A 23722-nucleotide genomic window follows, 5' to 3' on the forward strand; every position below is an offset into this window, starting at 1 on the left:
ATAACGCGTATCTAGAAGATGAATCTGGAGGAAGGGGGTTATTGGCGGAAAAGCTGTGTCGGCTCTGCTTTATCAGCCAGTGGCTGCACTCAGCTGATCTCTGGACCCTCAGATTGAGCAACCCAACAAGAGACAGGCAGCTTCCAAATCAGAAACAAAGGCAGGATAGAGGAGAGCCGTGAATCAAGGAAAGTCAATGAAAGACAAAAAAAGAAAAGGCCACGGCAGGCTGAGTTGTGTGACAGGTTAGAACAGCAGGCGTGAGGCAGGGCTAAACATTGATAGAGGGTCTCTGAGGTGTAATGGTTGAGAGAACTTTTTTATTCAGGGTTTTGGGGGAGAGTATGAAAGGTTTGAGAGGACAGGGGGCGGTCAGAGGCAGGGGTCTAGTAGGGAGTAATTGTGGTGACAGCCAGTGCAAGGAGACAAGGACTCATGTGAGACACAGAGGAATTAAAATATAGACACAAAGAGAAGGAACAGAGAGAGACCGGCAGACCCAAAGCTGGAATTCAGAATGGGTGTTAAGAGCAAGGCTGCTGTAGCTATCGTAGTCCTGCTGCTGTTCCTGGGCTCCCTGTGGCTGCGTGAGTATTTCTGAGTGTGTGGGTGTGTGTGTGTTGAACTATTAATCTATACAATCCCTCCCTTGTTTGAAAAGCATATGTTTCAGATCTGGAATGTGTCAGATGGTGTGGTTGCAGCAGAATCAAGCATGGTGGTCACACCACTTTCTGCTCACTCTTTCACTCAGAAATGATTTTAACAACATGCTAGGAAGATTTCTATGTGTGTTTTGACATTTTATCTGAATGAGAGATCACTAAATGATTTATTCTTAATCTGAGCTACTTTCAGTCATGTCAGCTGAACAGTTGTCTTAAACAGAGTTGAGAATTTTTACACATGATGTTATTTTCCAGACAAAGGAATCTTTGTCTATTTGAGTGAGTCTCCCAAAATATTCAACAGCATCTTTCTTTATCTTATAATTATAGTTTGACGATCTAAAATGCGGCACGTAAGAAAAAGCAAATAGTTCCCGGCACTGTAAGAAAATAACTTTAATGGTTCCTTCCCATTTAATCCAAAAGTGAAAATGAGGAACTGGAAAGCGGAGAAACAATGTTCCGCTGTGACCATGTGATCTTTTTCCCCAGCTTGGATTAAATTCTAAGATTTGAGAGACATGAGTCAGAGTGCAAAGAGCTGAAAGGAACAAGCAGCTCTGCCTCCACATACAGGAGGAGCTCAGTTAGGAAACTTACATTTAAATCTTAGTTTGTTGTGGCATGACTTCACATCCCTCTTATATACAATAATGAAAAAGAAAAGAAAAACACATAATACACGTGACATTTTTGGCAACATCTACAGTAGGTTAGAGCTACATATCTGACAGCAGTTTGCTGTCACAGGCTCTGTGTTGAACTCGAACACTCAGTAAGGCTACCTGACAGTGACTCTGTGAGTAGGTGCTGCAGTCACACATCAGATTTGAGAACTGTCTGCTTTTGTGGCTTTTGCCTATAAGGAGGTGACTAACGTGTGGTCTGGAGGCCTCTGAGGGAATTCCAGGAAGTCCAAAATAAGATGAATAGTTTGACTTCAGTAAGCTGACCTCACTCAGACATGTGCCAGAGTTGAACTGAACAAAACATGCTGGGAAATTCTTATAACTGCAACTTATTCCTCTGTGTCGTATGATCGTGGTGTGCGTATGGATCTCGTGGCCCAGTGGAGGCATGTGGATTCGAAAAGGCACAAAAGTGATTTGAGCAACTTGCACACATGATGCGCGCTGATGGCCCCCGTGCTTGAGACAATCAATTGAAATCACAGGGTTTGCTTTGTCACAGGCTGGAACAAGGTCGTAAATCTGCTGTCAAAAGAATGCTTTTTGCTGGCTTAATGCGTGTTTTTGTGCTCTTTGCTGTACAGAATGATCTTAAACCTCATGGAATTAATCAAGAATGTAGCACAAATTGAGTCAGCCTTCATAATCAGTTTCTCGTGTTAGCAACAGGAAAACACGAATCTGTCACAAATGAGCCATTATGAAAGGTGAAATACTCTAAATGATTAGATGATGATGAGACAATTTTTTCTAACAAAAATGTCAAATGACATTGTGAAAGCAGTTGAAGCTACTTAGAGTGATCACCTGAATCTGCAGCTCCCCTCAGCTTTGTGGAGCTTAATTGTGAGTTTCAAGTCTTCTTTTAGCTGTTTGGCCGACAATTTAATGTTTTAATTTAATGTCATTCTCATAGTGTTGTTTTCAGTCACAACGGGGCAGATCTCTAAAAACCCACTGCACACACTTGGTAGAGACTGAAAACAAGAGACTAAATATAGGAATTAGATTCTTCAGATGGACAGAGAAAATGTGTAAATAAGGAACTGCTCGTTGCTGCAAGTTCACCAGATCAACTCAAAAGGTGATGATTTGTCAATGTGTTCACAACTTGTTTCTGCTGCCCCCAAGTGGCACAAAAATCTGTTATTTCAGGTTAAATGTATCCCACTGACCCATAATGCAAGCCTATACATATTTCAAAGTGTTACTAAGATGAGTTCAATGCACCTCAGAATGTCCTTGTGTTTGGAGCTGGAGTTGCAGTATTATCAGAAAAAAAATCTGTTTTCGTGGGAAAGTCTCTGCAAACAAAAACTAACTGTTCTCCTGTTTCTCTTTACAATGTCTCTCTGCAGAGGGAGGCTTGGATTACCACTGGGATGCTTGTTTAAAAGCTTATAACCAGCATAATACGGTAAGTGCACAAGCCAATGACAAAGCAGTTCATCATGTACTCCATTTCCTCCATGAGGTTGATTTTGTGAAGCAGATGGCCAATTTGAATGCGGTGAATCACTTCCGCGTTCTTTCTTTGTCCCCTGTCAATCGCCCCACGCACTCACACACCTCCCATCCCCCCACTGTCAGCATCACCAGCTGCACAACAGCAGTGTGGTCGATGGGGCCGAGGTCACGCAGGTCCTGGAGGGGTGCCCTGGTCAGACCTTCCAGGTGTCACGACTGGTCTTCCACCTGCTGGCTGCACCGGCCTACACCTCTGACGTGCTGCTGCAGCCGTACCTGTCCAGCTGGGATGAGCTTGTGAGGTGAGATAATCAGATAAAGCAGGAGGACAGTGATAGTGATGAATTTACAGCCATTAGAAAGTATGAAGTGATTCAAATCATCAAATCAAATCAAACTTTATTTATATGGCACTTTTCATACTTAAAAGCAACACAAAGTGCCTCACAGAGGCTAAAAACAGCAAAAAAGAAAAAGAAAACCCAGCCCTAAATAGTAAATAAACATGTCGTTAAAACATGCATATAAAATAAGATACAAATAAAGATTAAATATGATAAGATAAGAAGCCTGATTAAAGGAATGAGATAAATCAAACAAATCCATTGAAAGCCTGATTAAAAAGGTGGGTCTTGAGCCTCTTTTTAAACACATCAACGGTCTCTGCAGCCCTGAGGTTCTCCGGCAAGCTGGTCCACAATCGGGGGCCATAATAATTAAAAGCCGCCTCCCTGTGTGTTTTAGTTCTTACTTTTGGTATGGTTAAGAGGCCAGTGCCGGAGGACCTCAGGGTCCGCCAGGGTTGATAGGGTAAAAGTAGGTCAGATAAATGAGAAGGCCCAAGACCATTAAGACATTTGAAAACTAATAAAAGAACCTTAAAATCTATCCTGAAACGCACGGTGAGCCAATGCAGCGATTTTAAAACTGGTGTAATATGCTCCCGCCCTCTGGTCCTCATCAGCACTCATGCGGCTGAATTCTGTAGCGATTGAAAATTTGAGATACTCTTTTTGGGAAGACCAGATCGCAGGGCATTACAATAATCTAAATGACAGGAGATAAAAACATGCATCAGCACCTCCGTGCTGGCCAGAGAGAGAAACGGGCGGACTCTGGCTATGTTCTTAAGATGGTAAAAACCTATCTTTGTTATGTTTTTGATATGTGGAATAAAAGTAAGCTCAGAGTCAAAAATCACGCCCTGATTTTTGACAGAATGTATTGGTTTAAGATCTTTTTGTTTTGGTAAAAGTTTCTCTCTCTGGCCTTCAGGACCAATGACTGAGACCTCTGTTTTGTCCTGATTGAGCTGAAGGAAATTTTCTGCCATCCATGACTTAATGTCTAAAATGCAGTTAAAAAGGGCATCAATTGGCCCTATGTCATCAGGAGACATGGCAATGTACAGTTGCGTATCATCAGCATAACTATGGAAGCTGATGCCGTGCCTCCTGATGACGTCCCCGAGGGGTAGCATGTAAAGGTTAAAAAGAGTTGGACCTAATGGACCTGATGGTTTATGGCCTGATCTGGACTCTGTAAGATGATTCATCCTGTTCTGTTACTCCTCCAGGTTTATGGAAGCTCTGGGTCCAATGGTGGGACTGATATCTAAAGAGATAGAAAGCAAGACCTCTGTAATCCGCCAACTGGCCCTGTTGGCAGAAAAGAACCCCGAAGCAGAACTGGACTCAGATGTCCTCTCAGTAAACACTGTGAGCCCAGAGGCTGGGACAGAGAATAATGTGAAGCCCACACAACACACTGGTCCCTACCATTCTGTGCGCTCCATGATCTGGGTGGAGCTGAACCGAGGAGTGGTGGACTTCAACCACCACACAGACTCTGGATGCCGGACTCTTCTGCGTCTGCATCGCGCTCTGCTTTGGCTGAAGCTCTTCCTGGAGAAGCTGGCTGAGACACCGGTGGCCGGCCGGCTCAGGAACCCCTCAGAGCTGTGTCGCGAGGCCTACCAGAGCACCCTCGCCAACCACCACACCTGGTTTGTCCGCAGGGCTGCAGAGCTGGCCTTCATCGCCATGCCAGAGCGGGCCTTCTTCTTCAGGCTGGTGTGTGTGCAGAACCAGGAGGAGCTGAGCACAGTGCTGAACAAGGTGGTTCAGGCTATTGGAGAGGTTTATGACAGGACGCAGAAAGCCCTTGAAGAAAATGGCATGCTGGATTTGCCATAGAAAAGGGGACTATGAGGCTGGACACACAGCCTCTCACATGTTTTGCACTGTCCTCATGATTTTCCTGGGCACCACACATAAACATCTAGTTACAAACAAGGTGTAAACTTCTCAAGGAAATATATATGGACATTATTTTTTCAGCTAAAATTCACGGGTGCTGTATTTTTCCTTGCAACCAAAGCGCTGTGTCAATCAACTAATCCTGAAAGTCAGTTTGCTTTCTGAAGACATTCCTAATCTCATTTTATGATATCATGTGTCAACTTGTTGACACATTTATAGGACAGCTGATAATGCATTGAGGCTGGCTAAACTCAGACTGTGAATTATTTAAGCAGTTGGACACAATAACATGAACACCGCACATCCATTGCAACAACCTTGCAGTAAAAACAGCATTAGCGAATCTTTTCATGTTCTTAAGAGAGTGTCGCACTACACCAGACTGCATTGTTCATGTTTTTGTGCCCCACTCATATGTGATATATATATATTTTACATTCAAAATTCCATTGCAAATGACTGCCGTTATAATTGTAGTTATTGCTCAGTGATTTAGTATGCTACCTCAAAACGGCCTGGGTCTAAATGCCTTGTAGAGCTAAAATCTGGGACCAATCTATCCTCACTGAAAACTCATTTCACAAAAAAATCAATATGTGCTGAACAAAGGACAACATGGTGCCTCAGAGTAACTGTAGTGTGAGTGTGGAGCATTAATTTCTCAGTTTTACACTGTAAGTTTGTATCATGTTCAGATTGATTAAATCTCTCTCTAAAAAAACCCAGAGAATCAAGTTCATTTTCTGACGTACTCTTTCAGAAATGTGAGAACTTTGACATTTAAATGCCACTGAACTATTGTGTCCTGTTATCCAGCATCCAGTGGAGGACCCAATTCCCTGCAACAGACTAATCTCTACTTTCCATCATGATGGATATAACCTGCTCTGTGTGACTCTCTCGTCGACACACTTTGTGGAAATGAACAGGCTTTTAAAGTCGAGAGTCAAAGGTACATCTCTTTGTGTGGAAGGCATTTTTAGATGTTATGACTTAAATATTAGAAAAAGTCCTGATCTGAGGGGTATCAGAGGGTTGCAGATGATTCTGGATTCTAATATATAGAATGTGTGTAACAGAGAGAATAGCAAGTGTGCAAGTATCAGACACCAGCGCTACTCTTGATCAGACTATTTTAAACCCACAAATACCTCTAATACTATGTAATCCTGGCTTTCTCCCCTTTCCTTTCCTGCCCTGTGCTCTCTCTTTCTGAGGAGACAGTGAAGGAAGGAGAGATAGGGACAGAGCCTGAAGCCACAGAGTGAGCAGGAGACAGGAGCTGGTTGAAGGTCAGCAAGCGGAAGCACACTTCAGCTGTAATCTCGTCAAGCAGTTGGCGGCGGACTGTATTAAAGCAACTCTCAAAGGAAACCAGCATCTACACATTTCTGAACTTGGGCCGATCAATATTTCTGATTATGCGCAACTGTTGTGTTCTACTTAGAATCCAGCCAGGACTTTAATCTGCGACCTTCGGCCTGTGATGTGTTCAGGAGGGTGACGTGTTGGGGTGATACCTCCTCTTAATACTCTATTGAAAATAAAGTGCAGAGATCCTCACTGGTTCACTTCACACATAAGAGCCTAACATTATCATATCACATTTTCTTTTTTTAAAACTGTTTTAACCTTTCACTTATTACCCTGTACTGTTATATGGGGACAGGTTAACACTGGCGCTGTAGGCTGCAAGGATTACAGACAATGAGATTACTTTAGATTATAACCAGCCGATGCTACTTTTGACACTGGCTGTCTTCTTTCTCCGTCTCCTACAAAGACCTTAACACATTAGACTACATTCACAATAGGCCAGGATGAAAGGATCCACACTGGGATCATGGCAATGAACAATAAATCCCTTCTCTCATCCGATGATGACACCAAACAAATAAATTGAAAGAAGTGAGTCTGAGTTCCCTTCAATGACATTTATTTATTTCTCTATCTTGGTTTGCAGTAAACATGAGCAAAAATATACATACAGTAAGAGCATAAAATAAAGATCATCCAGAATAGAATTATCATCCCTTTGGGTGAGAGTATTTCAACAACTTTCATGGATTTCTGTCTTGACCTATCCTTTGACCATGGTCTTAGGCAATAGTAGGATTTAAGACGAGGGGGCTCGGTGGGGGTATGAGGTTTGCTGAGATGTTTCCTCATTTGAAAGCTAACACACTCTCTCTCTCTGACATTTGCATTGGGCCTTGTTTTAGTTTAGTCCTGAATGGTTTCTGAAGGTTTTGAGCTTGAAAGTTCTCTGAAAGCTGCTCACTCAGACGTATTCACTGCATTACCGATTCACTTTTAATGACTTCATTCAGATATGGCAGAGCCCGTTGTTCAGAGAACTTTCACTGCAAGCTTCACAAGCCCAATTTAAGAACGTAGAAAGGACTCAAACATGAACAAAAAAACATCTGACCACGCTGTTAACATTTTGCCATTCGTTGAGTTAAATGATGAAAACCTGCCAGATCGCTCCCATGACATGATACAATCCAGGCTTATACATTCTCTACTCTTTACAACAAAATAGCAATAAAAATACTCTTTTATAAACAAAACACTAGTTTCCATACTCTTCCATCGTGGTGATGCACACTGGCAAATTTCCTTCTTCCTTGCTCTTGATGATACACGTTGCACCGACTTTGTTGCAGCCTTTCCAATAAATACATCATACAGCCACAGAAGAAATAAATATATTGCTTTTTGAGGACATCTCCAAATTATCACAGAAAAAAACAAACAAAAAAAAGATAAATGGAGATAATAGGAAAAAACATTCTGACAGTGGGGGAGCAACACTGTCTGTCCACCAGGAGGCACTGTTATTTTGAAGTGACACATGTTCCTTTTGTGCGTATTACTATTATATAAGAGTATGCCTTTTCACAACACTGGGTGTTTAGCATGAGATCCTTACTCTGCTGCTGAGGATGTGTCAGTGCTGCACAAAGAAATAAAACTGAAACTGTCATGGAGATCTTTGGTTGAAGAGCTAATCTTCACATGCACATGAGTCAAACAAGAATGTCCAATTAAAGGATGAAGCAACACATTCTATTCAGCTACGTTGTGATTTAAAGGGGCTTTGATTGATTTAGTAATGATTGGGAGAAACAGGATTGAACGGATTGAGGGGAAAACCGAGAAATGAATGAAGCTTGCTTTATCCATTTCGAGCACGCTGACAGTGAATCAGGCGTTTGACACAAGGAGGAGGAGCGACAAAGTAGGGTAAAGAAGTTCAGCGTGCCTGCTCTGGATTAGTTGACCAGATTAAGAGATTACAGTGAAATTAAGTAACTGTTGCAGAAATGCCAGGAGACATGCATGTGAACTGGTTAGTGGACTGTCAAAAAGCCAAAGAAAAAGCAAAGAAAGCCTCAAATGTCTGTTGGTGACTGTCAGAGCACATCCTTGATTATGAATAATCCCTCATTAAGAAATCAGATAATCACATTAGATCTAATTGTCTTTCTTTTATCACGTCTGGATCAGATAATGGGGTCCTTTAGACCAGCGCGAGATATTTGCGAGCACATTGAGAAACACGGTGGAACAGAGCCAGACCATAAACATGAGCAAACAGCAGCTTGTGTTCCACATTCGCTGCGATGACATGGCAGGATCACAGCTGCTTTGGTACAATTTTGTAGCTAACGTGTCCGGTTTTAACTCTGCAGATTTTCCAGCTAAATATCTGCAGGTGTTTCTGACAGCGTCGTGTGTGCTGCACAATGACTGCATGTCAACAGCTCCAGCACTAAATTCTGTGATTTGTTTTTTGAGAGAGTGGTTGTTCAAACTGGTTGTAAAGTTACTGCAGTGACTTTGCCTTCAGACTGATTCAGTGGAGAATATAACAAAAACAACAACAACAAAAAAACTAATCAAATGAAAAAATATCATTTTCTATGTGGTTGAGGAAGCAGATGTCCAGTTCTAACCATTTCCTACAGGCCTAAAAAACAAAACTCTGATGCACTCACATATATTCAAGACTCTAGTCACCTTTAAAATAAGATGTTAACTGCACATTTTGATATCCTGGATGAGTATTTTAGAGGATGATAATGGGTATGAATGCAACAAAGGGAACAAACACAAACTTTCTACATAATCTTTCCTCCAAAAATGTACAGCAATTAAATCAACTCACCAAAAAAAGCACACTTCCAGTGCAAATCAATACAAAACATGACAACAGCATCTATTTCTGATACATGAGATAGATGCAACACACGCAAAAAAACTCTAAATATTTATGCTTAAATTACAAATTGAGACACAGAGAAAATGGCTGTTGGTTTAACTTGAGGACTGAAATGACAGACACACTGACAGGGAGCGTAACGCTGTTGCGCAGCAGGAGGATCATTTTTGCTGTTTCCATTTGATATCCAGACGGATGTTTGGGGGCCTGGAAGCTAAAATTCCTTTCAGCCGCTGACAGGATGGGAGCTTTGGGGGCAAATTATATCATGTTGTGCTGTCTGAAACATGGCCGTTGTACTGTCGCCTGTCGTAATTCATCTGGCATTCCAAATGCGAATCGTTTTCTCTGCTGCCCTCAGGTCAAACAGCCAGTGTGAATATCAAATGATCATTTCATGAAAAGTCCCTCTCGTCTGACAAACAGACTCAAGCATTCATAATCTACGCCACTTGATGAATATTGCACATTGCATGCAACTTCCCGACCTACAGTATGAAATGGGAGCTGTGAATGGAACACACACGCAAACACACGCACTCTTAAAGGTTTTGACCTCTGCTGCTGGAGATGGCTATGTTACTGCACGTAGTTATCGAAACACACAAACTAGCTGTGCGTGAGGTTTAGTAGATTACAGTGGGGTCCCTCCTGGTGGTCAGTGGCTTAACACAACCTTATTTCACACTGAGCAGAGAGGTGGGACACAGGGGCCTCCTGCCCTCATAGCACACTAAAGACAATACACACATGCAAAATGGCGTCATCGCTGCATCCATCCATCGAGATAAATGCAAGTCTGTTGGATTATTCTTTTAAGTGCAACAAATTAGACGTACTGATATAAGGTTATGATACCGTATAAATACTGTAGATATACACATTTTGTATTGTAACTTGTGTATATTCATATATAGAGGGATTCTCTATAAGGAGGCAGCAGGAGGGGAGCAGCAATAACGTGGTAATGTTGCTGATCCTTGCAAACTTTGAAAACACATGTTCACATCCTTTACATCCCCTAGTTTGTCATGCAGTATAAATAGACGTCACCTCAAACTAATTTACAGAAAAGAAATTTGTCCCAAAGCTCACAGACAGAAATAATGACAGGATTGCCACCCTTTTACTCTTGCCTCATCTCATCACACGACTAGACAAACAATTTCCCCCCAAAATCTGGGGGTTGTAAACAATTCCTACAAAGGGTGTGAATACTGAGATTTGTTTCTGTGTATGTGCAATGTTGCAGAGAATGAAGGTTTTGAGGAGAGGAAAAGGTAAACCTAGTTATGAGTGTTGATCCTCAGCTTGAAAGACACTCTTCCAGCAAACTTGTCCCTTTCACTTCCGATGGGAATGTTGTTGGCGTTGATCTTGCACTCAATGTTGACATCTTGATTGGCAGTAACGTTAAGGAACTTGACGGCAACCAAAGGCTGAGAGTAGTTCACCTGCAAAAACAGATCCAGGGACGTCTTAACACGGAAGCTAATGTATTCTGCCAGGTACATCCTGTATAAACTGTCTGGAGATGCATTACGCAAGCTGCTCGCTCATTAACAGCAGTGTTTAGCAAATTAAGTCACACTTGGATTTAAGAGACAGCCTTACCTGAGCTTTCTTGCCATAATAAGGGTAATACATAAGGTTGAAAGTGCCATTTGGAGGGAAGTACATCAATTCTCCAATTTTGTCAGAATCTTCTCTCTGAGGGGGTGAAACAACTTCATGTTACAGTCTGAAAAATCCCTTCATATGTGTAGTAGGAGAGGAGGAGGTGAGCATCATTAATCTCCTTCTTTTCTCTAAATCTAATTTCCCAACATGCCTACACTCTACCTCAGGAACTATTTAAGGAATAATACCTCACCTTGATGCACACGCAGTAAATAAACACATAACTACAGTCTACGCAATGATTACATATTTTTAGGCTTAATCTTAAATCTAAAAACACAGATTCTGCTCTGTTCTTACCCATTCATTTTTGCCAACTTTGTATCTCTGAGAGTGGGCAACATAATGGAACACAGTGGGAAAAAGAACAAAGAGGAGGCCAGCAGCAAAGACAGGTGGTGTAAGTGACAAAGTGACATGTAATAGAGATCTGATAGTTGAAACAATACAAACGCATACATTAAAGGGAAGGGAGATGAGCGATAGGTGGTATATTGCAGATTAGAGTGAGGCACAATGGCTATGAATGGGCTGAAATCCAAACTGTTATGCTGAGCCTTTCATTATGGAAGACAAAAAGGGATTACCTTTGCACCACAGGTGACATAGGGAGCCTGTCCGTTCTTTCCTGGCAGCATCCCAATCACCTGGTGAGACAGAAAAGACAAAACATCTCCAGCAGCATTCCCATGTCACTCTTATTCAAAAACAGAAGTGGAAAAAAATCCGGTTTAAAATTGCTATAAAATATCCCAGAAATCAGCAACAAATCAGATAATCTTGATGCTGGCCTTCTTTTTTTTTTTTTTTGCTGGGATAATCTTTTCCTCATTCCCAACCAGTTTCATTGTCTCAGTCACTCCACGTCTCCTAGCAACACCATCCCACCATCCCCTTCCCTCTTTCTCTTTCATACCCGATTCAGCTTGATGATGATGCACGGCTTGCCCTCCTGGTATCCATAGTAACGGTCACCGATTCCAGAGCAGTCCTCCAGAATGGTGCGGTTGAACTGACAGGAACGCTTCGGATTGTTCTTCACGTCGCCGCTGTCCTCCTGCAGGAAGTACTGGTCTGGGGTGCACTCGTCGTTTTTCTGGGCCTGCACGGAGTTGTTGTAGGCTGCAGGGGTGAGAGCATTGGGGGTTTAGTTTGTTTGCAAGGGCTTATGACTCAACTAAAACCCTGGCGCAGGGCAATCTCCTACCCGCTGACTGTAAAGGAATTATCTCTTATTAGGTAAAAACAATTCATTCTCGATGGTTGGATAATCCGCAGCAGTAAGCTTTTTTAGTCACTGTACAAGAGAGCCAGACTTACGTGTCAGGAACCTGTCCAGGGCCTGAGCGTACATGTCCCAGCTCTCAGTGTTCTGGATGTTATAGACAATCTCATAGGTCTCATCTGCTTTGGGTCTAATCACCATGCCTGTGAGTGACAGAGAGACAGAAGGGAGTTCAAGACACCGCGTCACAGAGCGTGACCAGCATTCAGCAGCTTGTGTCATTAGTCACTGCACCTGGTGTGGAGAGCCTGTCCTGCCAGGTGGGTTTGTGGTCGTCCAGGGTCTGCAGCATGACGTACATGGTGAGTGCAAACAAGCCGGCCAGGAAGATGTAGAAAATTACATAGAAGAGAAGAATCAGACCTGCAGGCGGAGGAGAGAGAAGAGAATCAAGTGTGTGTAACACAAATGAGAAAAGGAGTGTCGTCACAGACACATCAATTATACATCAAATTATTCAGTTTCATAGACCTTATGTACATTTTAAAGAGACTTTTTTGAAGGGAAATCACGCAAATGTAAAACATCAAGCATATATTTCACTGTACACATGAAACTGAAAAAAATGCTAGAAATAAACAGGCCTCACAAACCCTGTGTTCATACTTGAAAGCATGATCAAGCTAAGCCTATGTGGCTAGTAGGTAGCCACTGACCTAAACAGCTAGGCTAACTAGTGTCCCCGCTAAAATCAAAAAGATGTTTTTTTTAATCTTTTTTCTTCAAATTGTTAGCTAATTGCATGATTTTAAAAAAGCTGCTTTACACATAATATCATTTTAAACTGACGCATTCACTCATATTAACATGGTTGGTTTATGGTCTATTCGTGTCTGTAGCTGAGAAACCAAGTCTTCAATTCACCTTAATTCAATCAGTTCAGTTCAATTGCACTTTTAAACCCATACTAAAATGGCCATTGCAGTAAAGCTTCAAATGACAATGTACTGAAATAAAAATTAATTGAGAACACAATTTAACAAAGCAGCACACAAACATGCATGTTGTTATTTCCATGTGCTCTTGCCAAAGAAGTAGTGCAGGCAACACTCCTGACCTTATGATCCGACTTGAAAATGACAGTACTGAACGTGAAGTTGTGGGGAGATTCTCAGCTCTACATCATGTCTGATGATAGCATAATTTCGACTGTGTTTACATGTTAACAAATGCATGAGCTTAGTGCTGACCCAGTTTTAACTTTTTATATCATCCATTAAGGGAAAAAAACTGAGATTTTCACCCTTTTTTCCTTTGCAATGATTGCTGTATCCAGACTTCTACAGCATTGCTGTGGGCTGTGCATTACAATAGCAGGCTTTTGATTTATGCATGAAGGCTACATTTGACTGACATCTGCACCCTTAGGTAAGTACAGTCCATTTCATACTCACTGTGATGCACAAACATGCTTTAAAGTATGAATAATCTTACATCTGAATTGAAAATGGAATCACTTTTGATAAATTGCTGTGGCTGTGTTGTGTCTGTGTGATCACTTTCTGACCAAACATGTTCATGGGAGGCCCGTTAATCCTCATTAAACTCATTCCATCTGCAACATCTGCCTCTTTGTCTCACTCACACATGAACAACCCTCCCTTAGACACTTAAAATACCATTAACTGCACGACATGGTCCAAATATGGTCAATTTTATCAATTAATGTGCAAAACATACACCATATGTTTACTTTTCTCACATTCTTGCACTCATTTGACTCCATCAGAACTGTGGTCTGTCTCCAAGCCTGAAATGGCCTTAATTCAACAGGATTGAATGGCCGCTCTCTGACCAATTCCATTAAAGAGTTGCCCTGTCCACAGAGGGAGAGGGACGATGACAGAGGGGGATACAGGAGGAGGGAGAACCAGGACCCCTGGAGACTAGGCCACAGGGTCAGGAGATTACAGGCCATCATAGAGTAGCCCTACTTCATTAACAGTGTAAGAACACCACAGTGATAATGTTACATTAGACAGAAAGCAGAGCTTCCAATAATGATTATTTTTCTCCTTCATATGTTTTCTTTCAGATAAATGAGAAATTTTGCTCAATAAATGGCAACAAAGTCACTGAAACCAAAATTGCTTATTCATTTTCTTGTTTTTAATTAACATTAACATGAAAAAAAACAAACAAAAAACGTCCCACTGTCACTGTTGCATTAGATTTGGTGCACAGATGTTCAATGAAAAGAGTGTCAGTCAACACACGTGGAATTATCAAATACCTTTGAAGCAGCTGTTTGCTGCCACCTCGGGCATTCCTGTCTACATCGAGAGCAGGAAAACAGAAATAGCATTTTCTCTGACACATCCCTCATTTTAATCAACACCTGAGGCCTGCGCTGGGTAGCAACTGAGCGCCCTGACCCTGCGCCTCTGCTGGATGGCCCCCAGCATGGAGCTCTTCCACTCTGTCAGCAGTGCTGATAGCGCTGCATCTGCCTCCCCACACAGCCAGGCTTATAACAAAATGTCAAGGGGAAGCTGCTCTACGGGGGGAGACTACAGAGGGGTGTCCTGAAGATTTAGAGCTTTACTGTGTGTGTGTGTGTGTGTGTGTGTGTGTGTGTGTGTGTGTGTGTGTGTGTGTGTGTGTGTGTGTGTGTGTGTGTGTGTGTGTTTTGCATGTGGAGTTCCTAGAGTTCCTTCCTTCCTATTGGAGGTGAAATGAATGAATGGTTGAGTGCGATGGCAGAGAGCATCCCGTCTGTCGCATGGAAAAGGTCCAAGCTGAGTCATTAAATATATACAGAGTCAGCTCTCTGGGCCCCAGACCAAGCCGGAGGCACTACGGCGAGAGAGGCATCAGAGATAAGATGCGACAAAGCAAAGTGTTTAAGTGTTTTTTTTCTGTCATCCAGAGGGGGTGACGTGCTAACCACAAATATGACACCACCCGAGGGAGACTGGCTGCGCACACGTGCACACAGGTTGGAGCGTGCAGGCAGGGTGTCTTCCCCCCCGGCAAAGAGGGTGTTGGGTATACAGCGTGCCCTCTCAGCTCGCGCCGATGATGGACAGTGAAGCATCTCTCTTTCACCCTTCGTTTTGTTTGTGGACGGCAGTTGAAAGCGAAGAACAAAAGGCCGGGGTGGGATGGTCCAGCATCCTGTTCTTTCTTCAGCCATAATGGCAGGAGGTGTTGCTTTTCTTTCAGAATTAATTAGGAGGACACACTGCAAAATTGCTTTGTAAACTGGTGATCAAACAGACCTCTAAGCTAAAAATTAAATGTTCTAGAGGACAAAAAAAAAATCAATATCTTGGAGCTGTGGTTCTTTTAATCAACCCATTAATTATCTTGTATATGATTTGCAATCTTACACCAAGACCAGCATCGTGGTTTTGTTCCCTGTTAGGCCCTTTGAGGCTCTTTTCCGATGTTTCACTCAGAGCCTTTTGTTGTTTTTTGGAAGTGGGAGGTGCAGGACACTTAATTAGTCCTATTTTAAATAGAGGCAGTTGTTGGACCTTGTTTGCGTGGTGTCAGCTGATGGCAATGTAACATCAAAATTGCAGGACTGTTCTACTTTGTCAAGGCTATTTCCATATCATTACGGCTCTTTGCACAGAGCAGAACACACAGGGAAGTGTTCTGTGTTTCATCCTCAAAGAAGCCTTTGATCTAATGCTCTGAACATACATTATTCTGCATAATCATAAGTGTGAACAACAAATTTGCTTTCTAAAGAGACTGGAAACCTGACTAGGGTGTTTTCTCAGTGCATGCTGAGATAAGTGGATATAGGAAATGGATGGCTGGACTGTAGATCAGTGTGTGCGTCATTAGGAGAATGAGAAAGTGCGAAGGTGAAATGCCAAGTTTAGCAGACCTACATGTAGTGACAAACTCCAGAAATAGCCTAATTAACAAGCCTTAGAGAGCACAGCTTAAAAAGGCCACCAGACCTTAAAGCACCTGGGACGCATTGAGCTGGATTAAGTCGTACACTGCGGGGGGATTCAGGCAAAGGAAGATACAGTCAATGATTCCCTACTCTGCACGAAAAGCACAATGTCCATTCATGAAACATAAAATCACCAAAGTACCACTAAGAATAAAATCACTTCCAGCATTATTCCAACCACAAACACTGCTGCCACTTTTCTCACATCCCGGAGAAAAGATCAAAAACAATCCAAGTTCCTGAAAGTGATTTATTTCTCTGCATCCTATGCGCTGAATTGATACCTTCCTTATCAGCCAATGAAGCCATTAGATTAGGATTAAATCCCTCACTGATTTACACTCACTGGGAGGGGCCGGGTTGGAGGTGATACAAATAGCATTTGGCCCTCGGCTTTACCCAGATTAAAACGCTCCAATGTCATTAGAACAGAGCCATATGCGCCCTATCATTTCATGAATCTTTGAAATAGTTGCCGGCTGGTTGTGTGGCAGAAGAGAGGACCGTATATGGCAATACTCCTGTTACACAGAGGCTGGGATTGGATTTTCCTTCAAAATCTCAGGGGGGAAATGCCTGAAAATGCATGACATCATGTTAAACGCTCATTAGATTAAGCCGCAGGCATAAAACCCCATTTCTGTTTAACTTCGGTAGCCCCTCTCCCTGTGAGGAGTCTTCTCTGCAGCAGAATTCATCCTCCAGCTCTCTGAAGCTCTCTGCACACACAGGAGCTGATGACATGCACCTTGCAATAGAGTGGAACCTGTTTCAGAAATGCTGCAGTAATCTGGCTAATTCAGATGTAAAGTAAGACCATATGCCTCCACCTGTATGCAAAGCGCACTGCGGAGGGGAAGCAGTGCCATAAATTAATAAATAAATAATCATTAAAAAATAAATAAAGAGGCCGGAGGGTTTTTTTTCCCGGCCGGCTTCCACAGGAGCGGTGTCGCATTCACATTTTAGCAGCACACCGTAGTGGACCGCTCATCTCATCACCTGAACACCGATCATCAGGTTAAAACTGATCATCATAGTTCCACACGCTGGTTTCTGAAGGATGCTCCTGAAGCACCAAGTCGAACCTTCAGGAAAGCTTTAGGAGACTATGACAGAGACCTGTTACGGAGCCCAGGGACCGCGTTTGCTGCATTGCTGTGGCTGGACGGCTACTCACCCCAGCTGCTCGCCGTCCTGCCCAGAAACTCCCTTGTCCTCGGGTTCCATATAAACTCCTTCCACTCGCCTTTTTCTCCATCCTTTGCCATTTTGTCATACAAGTTCGGACCCCAAGCCTCTAATAAACGCGCCCTGATGCAATGCGCGCCCGGCTGGAACAATTAGCCAGACAGCAGAGAGAGAGAGAGAGAGAGAGAGAGAGAGAGAGAGAGAGAGAGAGAGAGAGAGAGAGAGAGAGAGAGAGAGAGAGAGAGAGAGCTACTGTACCTCAGCGGCTATGGGAAGAAGAGAGGCAATTAAACAAGTCTACTCAGACGCACAAATGAATAAGAATTAAAGTTAAGACACTTGCTTATCTAATATCTGCAGAACGGCTGGTAATAGGCAGCGACCCTCCACTCAGCACAGACCTAATATGTGCCCTCCCCCCCAGCTCTTGTCTGCATGCCGCAGAGTTTTGATGAGTGGTGCAGAAATCTAGTGATACTGCGGTAAAGCGCTCCCTCCTCCTCCCTCTCTACTTCCCCCCTCCTCCCCACCAACCTCCTCCTCCTCCTCCTCCTCCTCCTCCTTCATCCCCAGCAGAGCTGCTCCCGCCTCCTCCTCCAGGCTGCCCAATCACCTGCGCCACATCCTCCCTCCCGACGCGTGACAGACGCCGCGCACGGCAAACCGCGTGCTGGCTGAGGGCAGGCTTTAATTGGCTGTGAGGCCCGGATCGTCACGTCCCTGAAGAAAAACCCACATGTTATACGACTGAAAATCCCAAAGGACTCTGTGTTTAAATTATCCTCATATTCATTGCGTAGTCATGTCGTAGATATCATAGAGAGTTTCGGTTTTTTTCCTGCTTTATAGTCACAATTAATGAGAAATAGACTGTTCAGATAATAATGTAGATAATTATCTATACATAAAGTTTGACCTCAACATGTTAGACTGAAATGTGATTTTTCTAAAACTCGTATTTCGGAAATTGTGAGGCAAATCTGTGCTTCATTTACGCATTTGACATTTTAGCACTGGTTGCATATTGAAGTTGCTACCTGTAGTTATGAAATGAACTTTTAGCCACAATAAAAACTATTTAAATGCTACCAATAAAGGTTGGTGAAAGTCTGATGCATTACTGAGTCAGTATAGAATTGTTGGTTTGTGCCATAATGAAGCAGTGTCTGTAATATTAAGCATGCAGCAGCAGCAGCAGCAGCAGCGAGCAGGTGGCGCCCTCACATGGACACTGAGCGTGCTGCAACAGCTGCTGCAGAAGTGCTGTGGGAACATAATGTCCACTTCCCCAACATCTCCACTGTAAGAAAGAAAGAAAGAAAGAAAGAAAGAAAGAAAGAAAGAAAGAAAGAAAGAAAGAAAAGGCGAGGCATGAAAACATGCAACAGTCCTGTTTGTTGTGTAAAGTTCATTATATAAAATTTATTTTTAATGACAATATCAATGCAAATATAGCACTACAGTGATTTCCAAGGTACACCGTATCTTACCATATCAATATAGTATGGCACTCATATAATGGCCACTGTTTTAGAAGACACACAAAACCAACAGCTTCTGTAAACTATGTTGGAAATGATACCTAGGGTTCCATATCAGTCTGTGAAAAGGAATTATAGTAAGGTGAGTACTTGGTATCTGAAATTAAGTTGGGCACAATAATCAGTATCATTGGAACATTTTCAGTGTAAGGAATCTCTGCATGCATTGCACTTGCCCATTTCCTTCACCCTGATCTGTGTTTGTTTGAAAATGGACTCAGTAAGCTTGAAAAACCTCAACCCTCAAACACGAGCAGGTGGACCTAGAAACAAAAGGCCAAGCAGTGACTCTCAAACATTTAGATAGGTCTTCTTTTCACTGGGTGTACTGTACTGTACAGCTTGGTGCTAACTATCATAAAAACAACAACGACCAAGAGACATTCAAGTGCCTTAATACTATTACACAAGGGCTCACCCTTCAAGGTACAAAACTTCATTTCACGTGGCTTTCAGAAATAAAACAAATATGTAACAATAACCACTATATTAATAATGTTCGTCATGGTAACACCGTGTAGTTGAATGAACAACACCAGTAGTTCAAGATAGCAGCAAAGTATTCAAAATGTCAAGACAACGAGCCATTGAAATCTGTACACAAATAAAAATGAATGTAGAAAATAAAGGCATAAATAAAACAATAACACAGCTTAAAGGGAGTCTTGCATAAATTTAAATAAACAACTGTTGGACTGTGCCTTTCTTTAGAGGGCTTACCGTTTATTAGTAGAACTATAAGTAATGCATGGACTGGCTGCAGCAGATAAAGTACTTAATTCTTTTAGAAAAAACAAGTGAACAAAGTTTATGTTTATACAGTATATGCTACATAATATGTATTGATTACAAGTATGAAAATGGAAATAATTGCTACATTTTCAATACAGTTGTACATATCTATTTACAGTACATTAGGGTTTAATTTCTCTGAAGCGTATACCATGTTTTGTGCAGATTGTTCCAGCATTCTGTTTGAGGTGATCAATACTCACAGTCTTATCAGTTGCACCATATTGTACAGTCTGTGTTGATGGGTGTCAGTGCTTGTTTTTCTGTGTGGTGGAACAATCACTAATGTGCAACTGTGGATAAGCATGAGTGATGAAGTTTTTGTACCACTGATCTGTATCTATATTTGGCTGGACTGCACAGCATGTGCCATCGTTCTATCACGCCACCTTTTCGAATGACACCCCAAGCGATATATTCATCTTTTTTTATACAACCACATGTTATCATAGTGAAGATCTGCTGTATGTAAAAGTCGGACATGATCATCTCTACACATATTCTTTTACAATACTGTATGTCTATCGTGACATGCAGAGAATGACACAGTAAATATGACTTATTCAAGTCTTAGATATGTATGTTAGGCTAGTTGACACAAGTTTTAATTATGTTGCTCCAGCATTGGGAGCATATTGCTATAAAATTGCAGAAACGTTGAGAAAGTAAATAGATTTACATTACAAATATGCAAACAGATACAGTAGGTAGCTTTTACTCCTCAGTGATGATTATTTGCATCCACAATGACAATCTATTGATACCAAGACATCTCATATGCAGTCACAATTTCAAGAAACACTTCAATAACTTATCAATGAGTCTTGCCTTTTCTCATCCACAGAGTGGCTTCTATGTGTGTTGGACAACTGTGTGTTGGAGAAAATACATGATTCCTTTATGTCTCAAGTAGTCAGGAAGAAATTTGGCAACACCAATCTCAGAAAACATCCCACCCATTATTGTTAAGTCGGTGTCTTCATTTTGTAGCAATAGTACTGGCGTTTTGTGGCAAAAAATCATTGGCAATTAGAACACATCAAAAAGGACATAGTACAGAGCAAGTACAAATCACCCAGGTAAGAGATTAATTTAGTCTGATTGTAACACTTCTTTGTCTTCACCTCTTATCAACCCTTTTTTACCCCCCCCACCCCACCCCAAGACAAGGTCAAAGTCTCCAATTACCCTCTTTACTGTCCTCAGATCAGTTTATCACACAATAAAAGCAGATTTCTCTCTACTAAACCCATTTATACACCTGTCTTTTATTAATCGTCCAACCATGTCAGACTCCTCTGTGTGTTTAGTCTCTCTTCAGTGCTGTACTTGCTGGCCTGTCTTTCCACCTCAGATAGCCGTGTCCCATACGACGGCCTGTGGCCTCTGACAGGGTGGCGTGCCAGTCTTACGAGGCTCAGGTGTCCGTCTCCAGCTAGGGAGGATGGGCATGCTGTCCTGCTTGCACAGGCTTTTGTCAGGGCGCCTGTGGGCCTTGATCTCTTTGCACAGGCAGCGTTTACGCTCAATGACTTCCAGCAGCTTGCCATCTCTCTGGGTCTGCGTTGCGGATGGGGTGGTGCCCCCGCTGACAGGAGGCTGTCCCTGTGCCAGCTGGGCGAGCTGCTGGAACTGCAACTGCAGGTGGTGCTGTTGCTGAAGCTGCTGGAGCTGCTGCTTTAACTGGAGCTGCTGCTGGTGGAGCTGGAGCTGCTGCTGCTGCCGGGACACACTGGGACTGCTGGGACTGCAGGGCGCTTGAGGCTGGGCCAGACCATGCAGCTAAACACATTGGAAAGAGTCAGTTCATTTATGTAGCGTTTTTTTGACATTAAACTGTCTCATTTTCTATATAACCTGCATGATCACTGCAGTACTGTCAGCAGTGGCAGCCAGGCACAGCACACACTGAATGAAACTGCAGTTCCTCTGAGCTGCCACCAGGATGCGGCGCTGCTTCATCTATTACAAGTTGAGGGAGGGTCAACCAGCCGCATGAAGACAGTCTCTGCAGCACACTCAAACTGCGTCAGCACTTGCTATGCAGCCAGAATCTGGGCAAAATGTGCTGCGAGAAGACTGCAGCTCATCACTCCAAAACATAGTACAGCATGTTCTCTCATCCACCCCTCTCTCTCATTTCCTGATTACATATGAGCCTACGTCATATACCTTTGTGGCTGTTATTCTTTAGAGGCAGGCCAGACCTTTATTCTGCTCAGTGGGCATATCTAGCAGCTATAAATAGATCTGCTGGAGCACTGTCTCTAGCAGAAGGGGAAGTAATAATGAGAACAATATTAATGTTCACTCCCAAATCTACCATGAATGAAGTTAATAGAGTGTATAGTTATAAGGCTGGGTGTTATATATTCACCTGATTCAGGGCTTCCCGTGCTGGTAGGCTGCTCTGTCTCTGGACATCTCCTCCACCCACCTGTCTCACTCCGGCAGCAGAGGAGGAGCGGCCCAGCCGCCCCACTTCTGGAAGGAAACAAACATTACACCGTGTGCCTGCTAATGAGAACACAGGAATATAACTTTTCATTTTAACACACAGAGCTGTGACTATCTAACTAGGCTCATGTGAGCTGAGACAGAGCTTTTGTACATTGTGTGCTCATTATATTTTAAGCTTCTAGACGATTATCAGGTAAGTTTATACATACGAACAATGGATATTGGAGCATAACATTTTTAGTCATACTAATGTTACGGTATGCCTACACAGGCATTTGTTGCTTATCACTGTCTCTCCCTGTCAATGCTCGTCTGTCAGCTGGATATCTAAAGTTATCTTCTAAACAGATTTTCATAAAATTGAATGAACAGGAACACGTAATTTAATTTGGGGAGCAATCCTAATTGCTATTCAAAAATGATTGTTTATCTAAATTTAATCACAATATGATCTTCGATTCGATTTTCTACAGAAATATTTGCACATTCAAAAAATAACACTGAAGTGACAGAAGTGATGTAACTGAGTGAAAATGAAATCTAACTGTTCAGCATCGGTGGGCTACGCTCTCCCTGCCTGCTTTATGCTTTCATGTAATATCACTTTACTTTGTTTACAGCAGTATAAACTGCACCCTGTCTGTAAATGTGCTTAGCAAAAGAAATTCAATTATAAAATGTTAAACAACCAGGTTTGAGACAATGCGCATTGTAAACACCATGAAATGGGACCAGGGCTCATGAATGTATGCGTGCAGGGATGTTTGCCTTCTGTTACTGGCTGTGCTTCAAGGAGAGTATTCTCAAGGTGTAAACAGTGTCTCTGTTTCTGGGGAAAGGCCTTGAGTGCCGATGCAAAGAGACTGACAAAGAGACAACAAGCATCAAGGCTTATTTCAGTACAAGAGGATGTGATGGAGGGCAGGAGGTAGTCTCTGCTAGTATGATTCTCCACTGGAACAAAATAGTAACTTTAAGGGGAGAATATCCATCCTTTTCTAAATTATCGGTTTTTAAAGTTGCATTTGATGTCAAACAAAGACAAAAAACAAAAGCTGTCCACGTTTAAGACATCGCAACAGAGCCAGCAGAGGAATCCCCATGTAAATCCAATGCTATAGTTCTTTTCTAAATGGGATGTTGTTGTTAGAGAGTATGACTAAAAGATTATCAACACTAAGCATTTGCCTACCTCCGTTGCGACAGGCAGGGAAAGTCTGGCAAGGAAGAGGCAGACCAACTCTGGGCAGGGCTCTGAAACCCGGGCTGCTATCCACACCGGCCAAGGACTCACTGTGACCCAGAGCCCTGCTGGTGGCACCGCTGAAGTGGACTGGGATGCCTGAGTGGCCTCCTCGTGACCCCATGCCGGGGTCCTCCTTATCCATCCTTAACAAGGCATCAGCACTGCCATTCCACGCACGCCCTTCATCCTCTGAGACCAAAGAAGGAACAGAATGAGTATTTCAAAGAGTGTTCAAGTTTAAATACCTTCAAAAGCCTGATTTTTTTTAAACACAGCATCTGCAAATTCAAATTGACCC

At 42.6% G+C, this 23722-nt stretch overlaps 3 protein-coding genes across 5 annotated transcripts in view; 1 reads left to right on the forward strand and 2 right to left on the reverse strand.

The window, feature by feature from the left end:
- On the forward strand, positions 1-5799 carry gltpd2b (glycolipid transfer protein domain containing 2b). The gene is made up of 4 exons (XM_070983268.1): positions 1-587; positions 2716-2774; positions 2948-3126; positions 4401-5799. Exons 1-4 carry the CDS (start codon positions 518-520, stop codon positions 5017-5019), a joined length of 927 nt encoding a protein of 308 aa, XP_070839369.1. The 5' UTR covers positions 1-517; the 3' UTR covers positions 5020-5799.
- Positions 5800-7004: 1205 nt separating this feature from the next.
- On the reverse strand, positions 7005-17892 carry atp1b2b (ATPase Na+/K+ transporting subunit beta 2b). 2 transcript variants are annotated; one of them, XM_070982205.1, is made up of 9 exons: positions 17729-17837; positions 17375-17528; positions 12513-12641; positions 12314-12421; positions 11910-12115; positions 11581-11640; positions 11294-11320; positions 10928-11023; positions 7005-10767 (listed from the first exon to the last, which is right to left on the reverse strand). In XM_070982205.1, exons 2-9 carry the CDS (start codon positions 17463-17465, stop codon positions 10600-10602), a joined length of 885 nt encoding a protein of 294 aa, XP_070838306.1. In that variant the 5' UTR covers positions 17466-17528; positions 17729-17837; the 3' UTR covers positions 7005-10599. The 2 variants fall into 2 exon arrangements, with proteins under 2 accessions (XP_070838306.1, XP_070838307.1); XM_070982206.1 differs by lacking the exon at positions 11294-11320 and having other exon boundaries at positions 17375-17892.
- An 886-nt stretch (positions 17893-18778) lies between these two features.
- LOC139344240 (neuronal tyrosine-phosphorylated phosphoinositide-3-kinase adapter 1) overlaps positions 18779-23722 on the reverse strand; it is a 31216-nt gene continuing 26272 nt past the window's right edge. For both annotated transcript variants that reach the window (XM_070982202.1, XM_070982203.1), the window contains 3 exons: positions 23371-23613; positions 22096-22202; positions 18779-21500 (listed from right to left, as the gene is read on the reverse strand). In XM_070982202.1, the coding sequence (XP_070838303.1) occupies positions 21069-21500; positions 22096-22202; positions 23371-23613 (782 nt within the window). In that variant the 3' untranslated portion in view covers positions 18779-21068. The remainder of the gene's footprint in view (positions 21501-22095; positions 22203-23370; positions 23614-23722) is intronic.

This window comes from Chaetodon trifascialis, chromosome 16, assembly GCF_039877785.1.
Source record: "Chaetodon trifascialis isolate fChaTrf1 chromosome 16, fChaTrf1.hap1, whole genome shotgun sequence".
Lineage (NCBI taxonomy): Eukaryota > Metazoa > Chordata > Actinopteri > Chaetodontiformes > Chaetodontidae > Chaetodon > Chaetodon trifascialis.

Bases quoted from the DNA above. Each gene is read 5' to 3' on its own strand.
- atp1b2b (XM_070982205.1), bottom strand. From the start codon at position 17,465: ATGGCAAAGGATGGAGAAAAAGGCGAGTGGAAGGAGTTTATATGGAAC. The intron at 12,422-12,512 runs GTGCAGTGACTA...TGTCACTCACAG, and splicing joins GGACAGGCTCTCCACACCAG to GCATGGTGATTAGACCCAAA. The intron at 11,641-11,909 runs GTATGAAAGAGA...CTGTCTCACCAG, and splicing joins TCATCATCAAGCTGAATCGG to GTGATTGGGATGCTGCCAGG.
- gltpd2b (XM_070983268.1), top strand. From the start codon at position 518: ATGGGTGTTAAGAGCAAGGCTGCTGTAGCTATCGTAGTCCTGCTGCTG. The intron at 2,775-2,947 runs GTAAGTGCACAA...CCCCACTGTCAG, and splicing joins CTTATAACCAGCATAATACG to CATCACCAGCTGCACAACAG. The intron at 3,127-4,400 runs GTGAGATAATCA...TTACTCCTCCAG, and splicing joins AGCTGGGATGAGCTTGTGAG to GTTTATGGAAGCTCTGGGTC.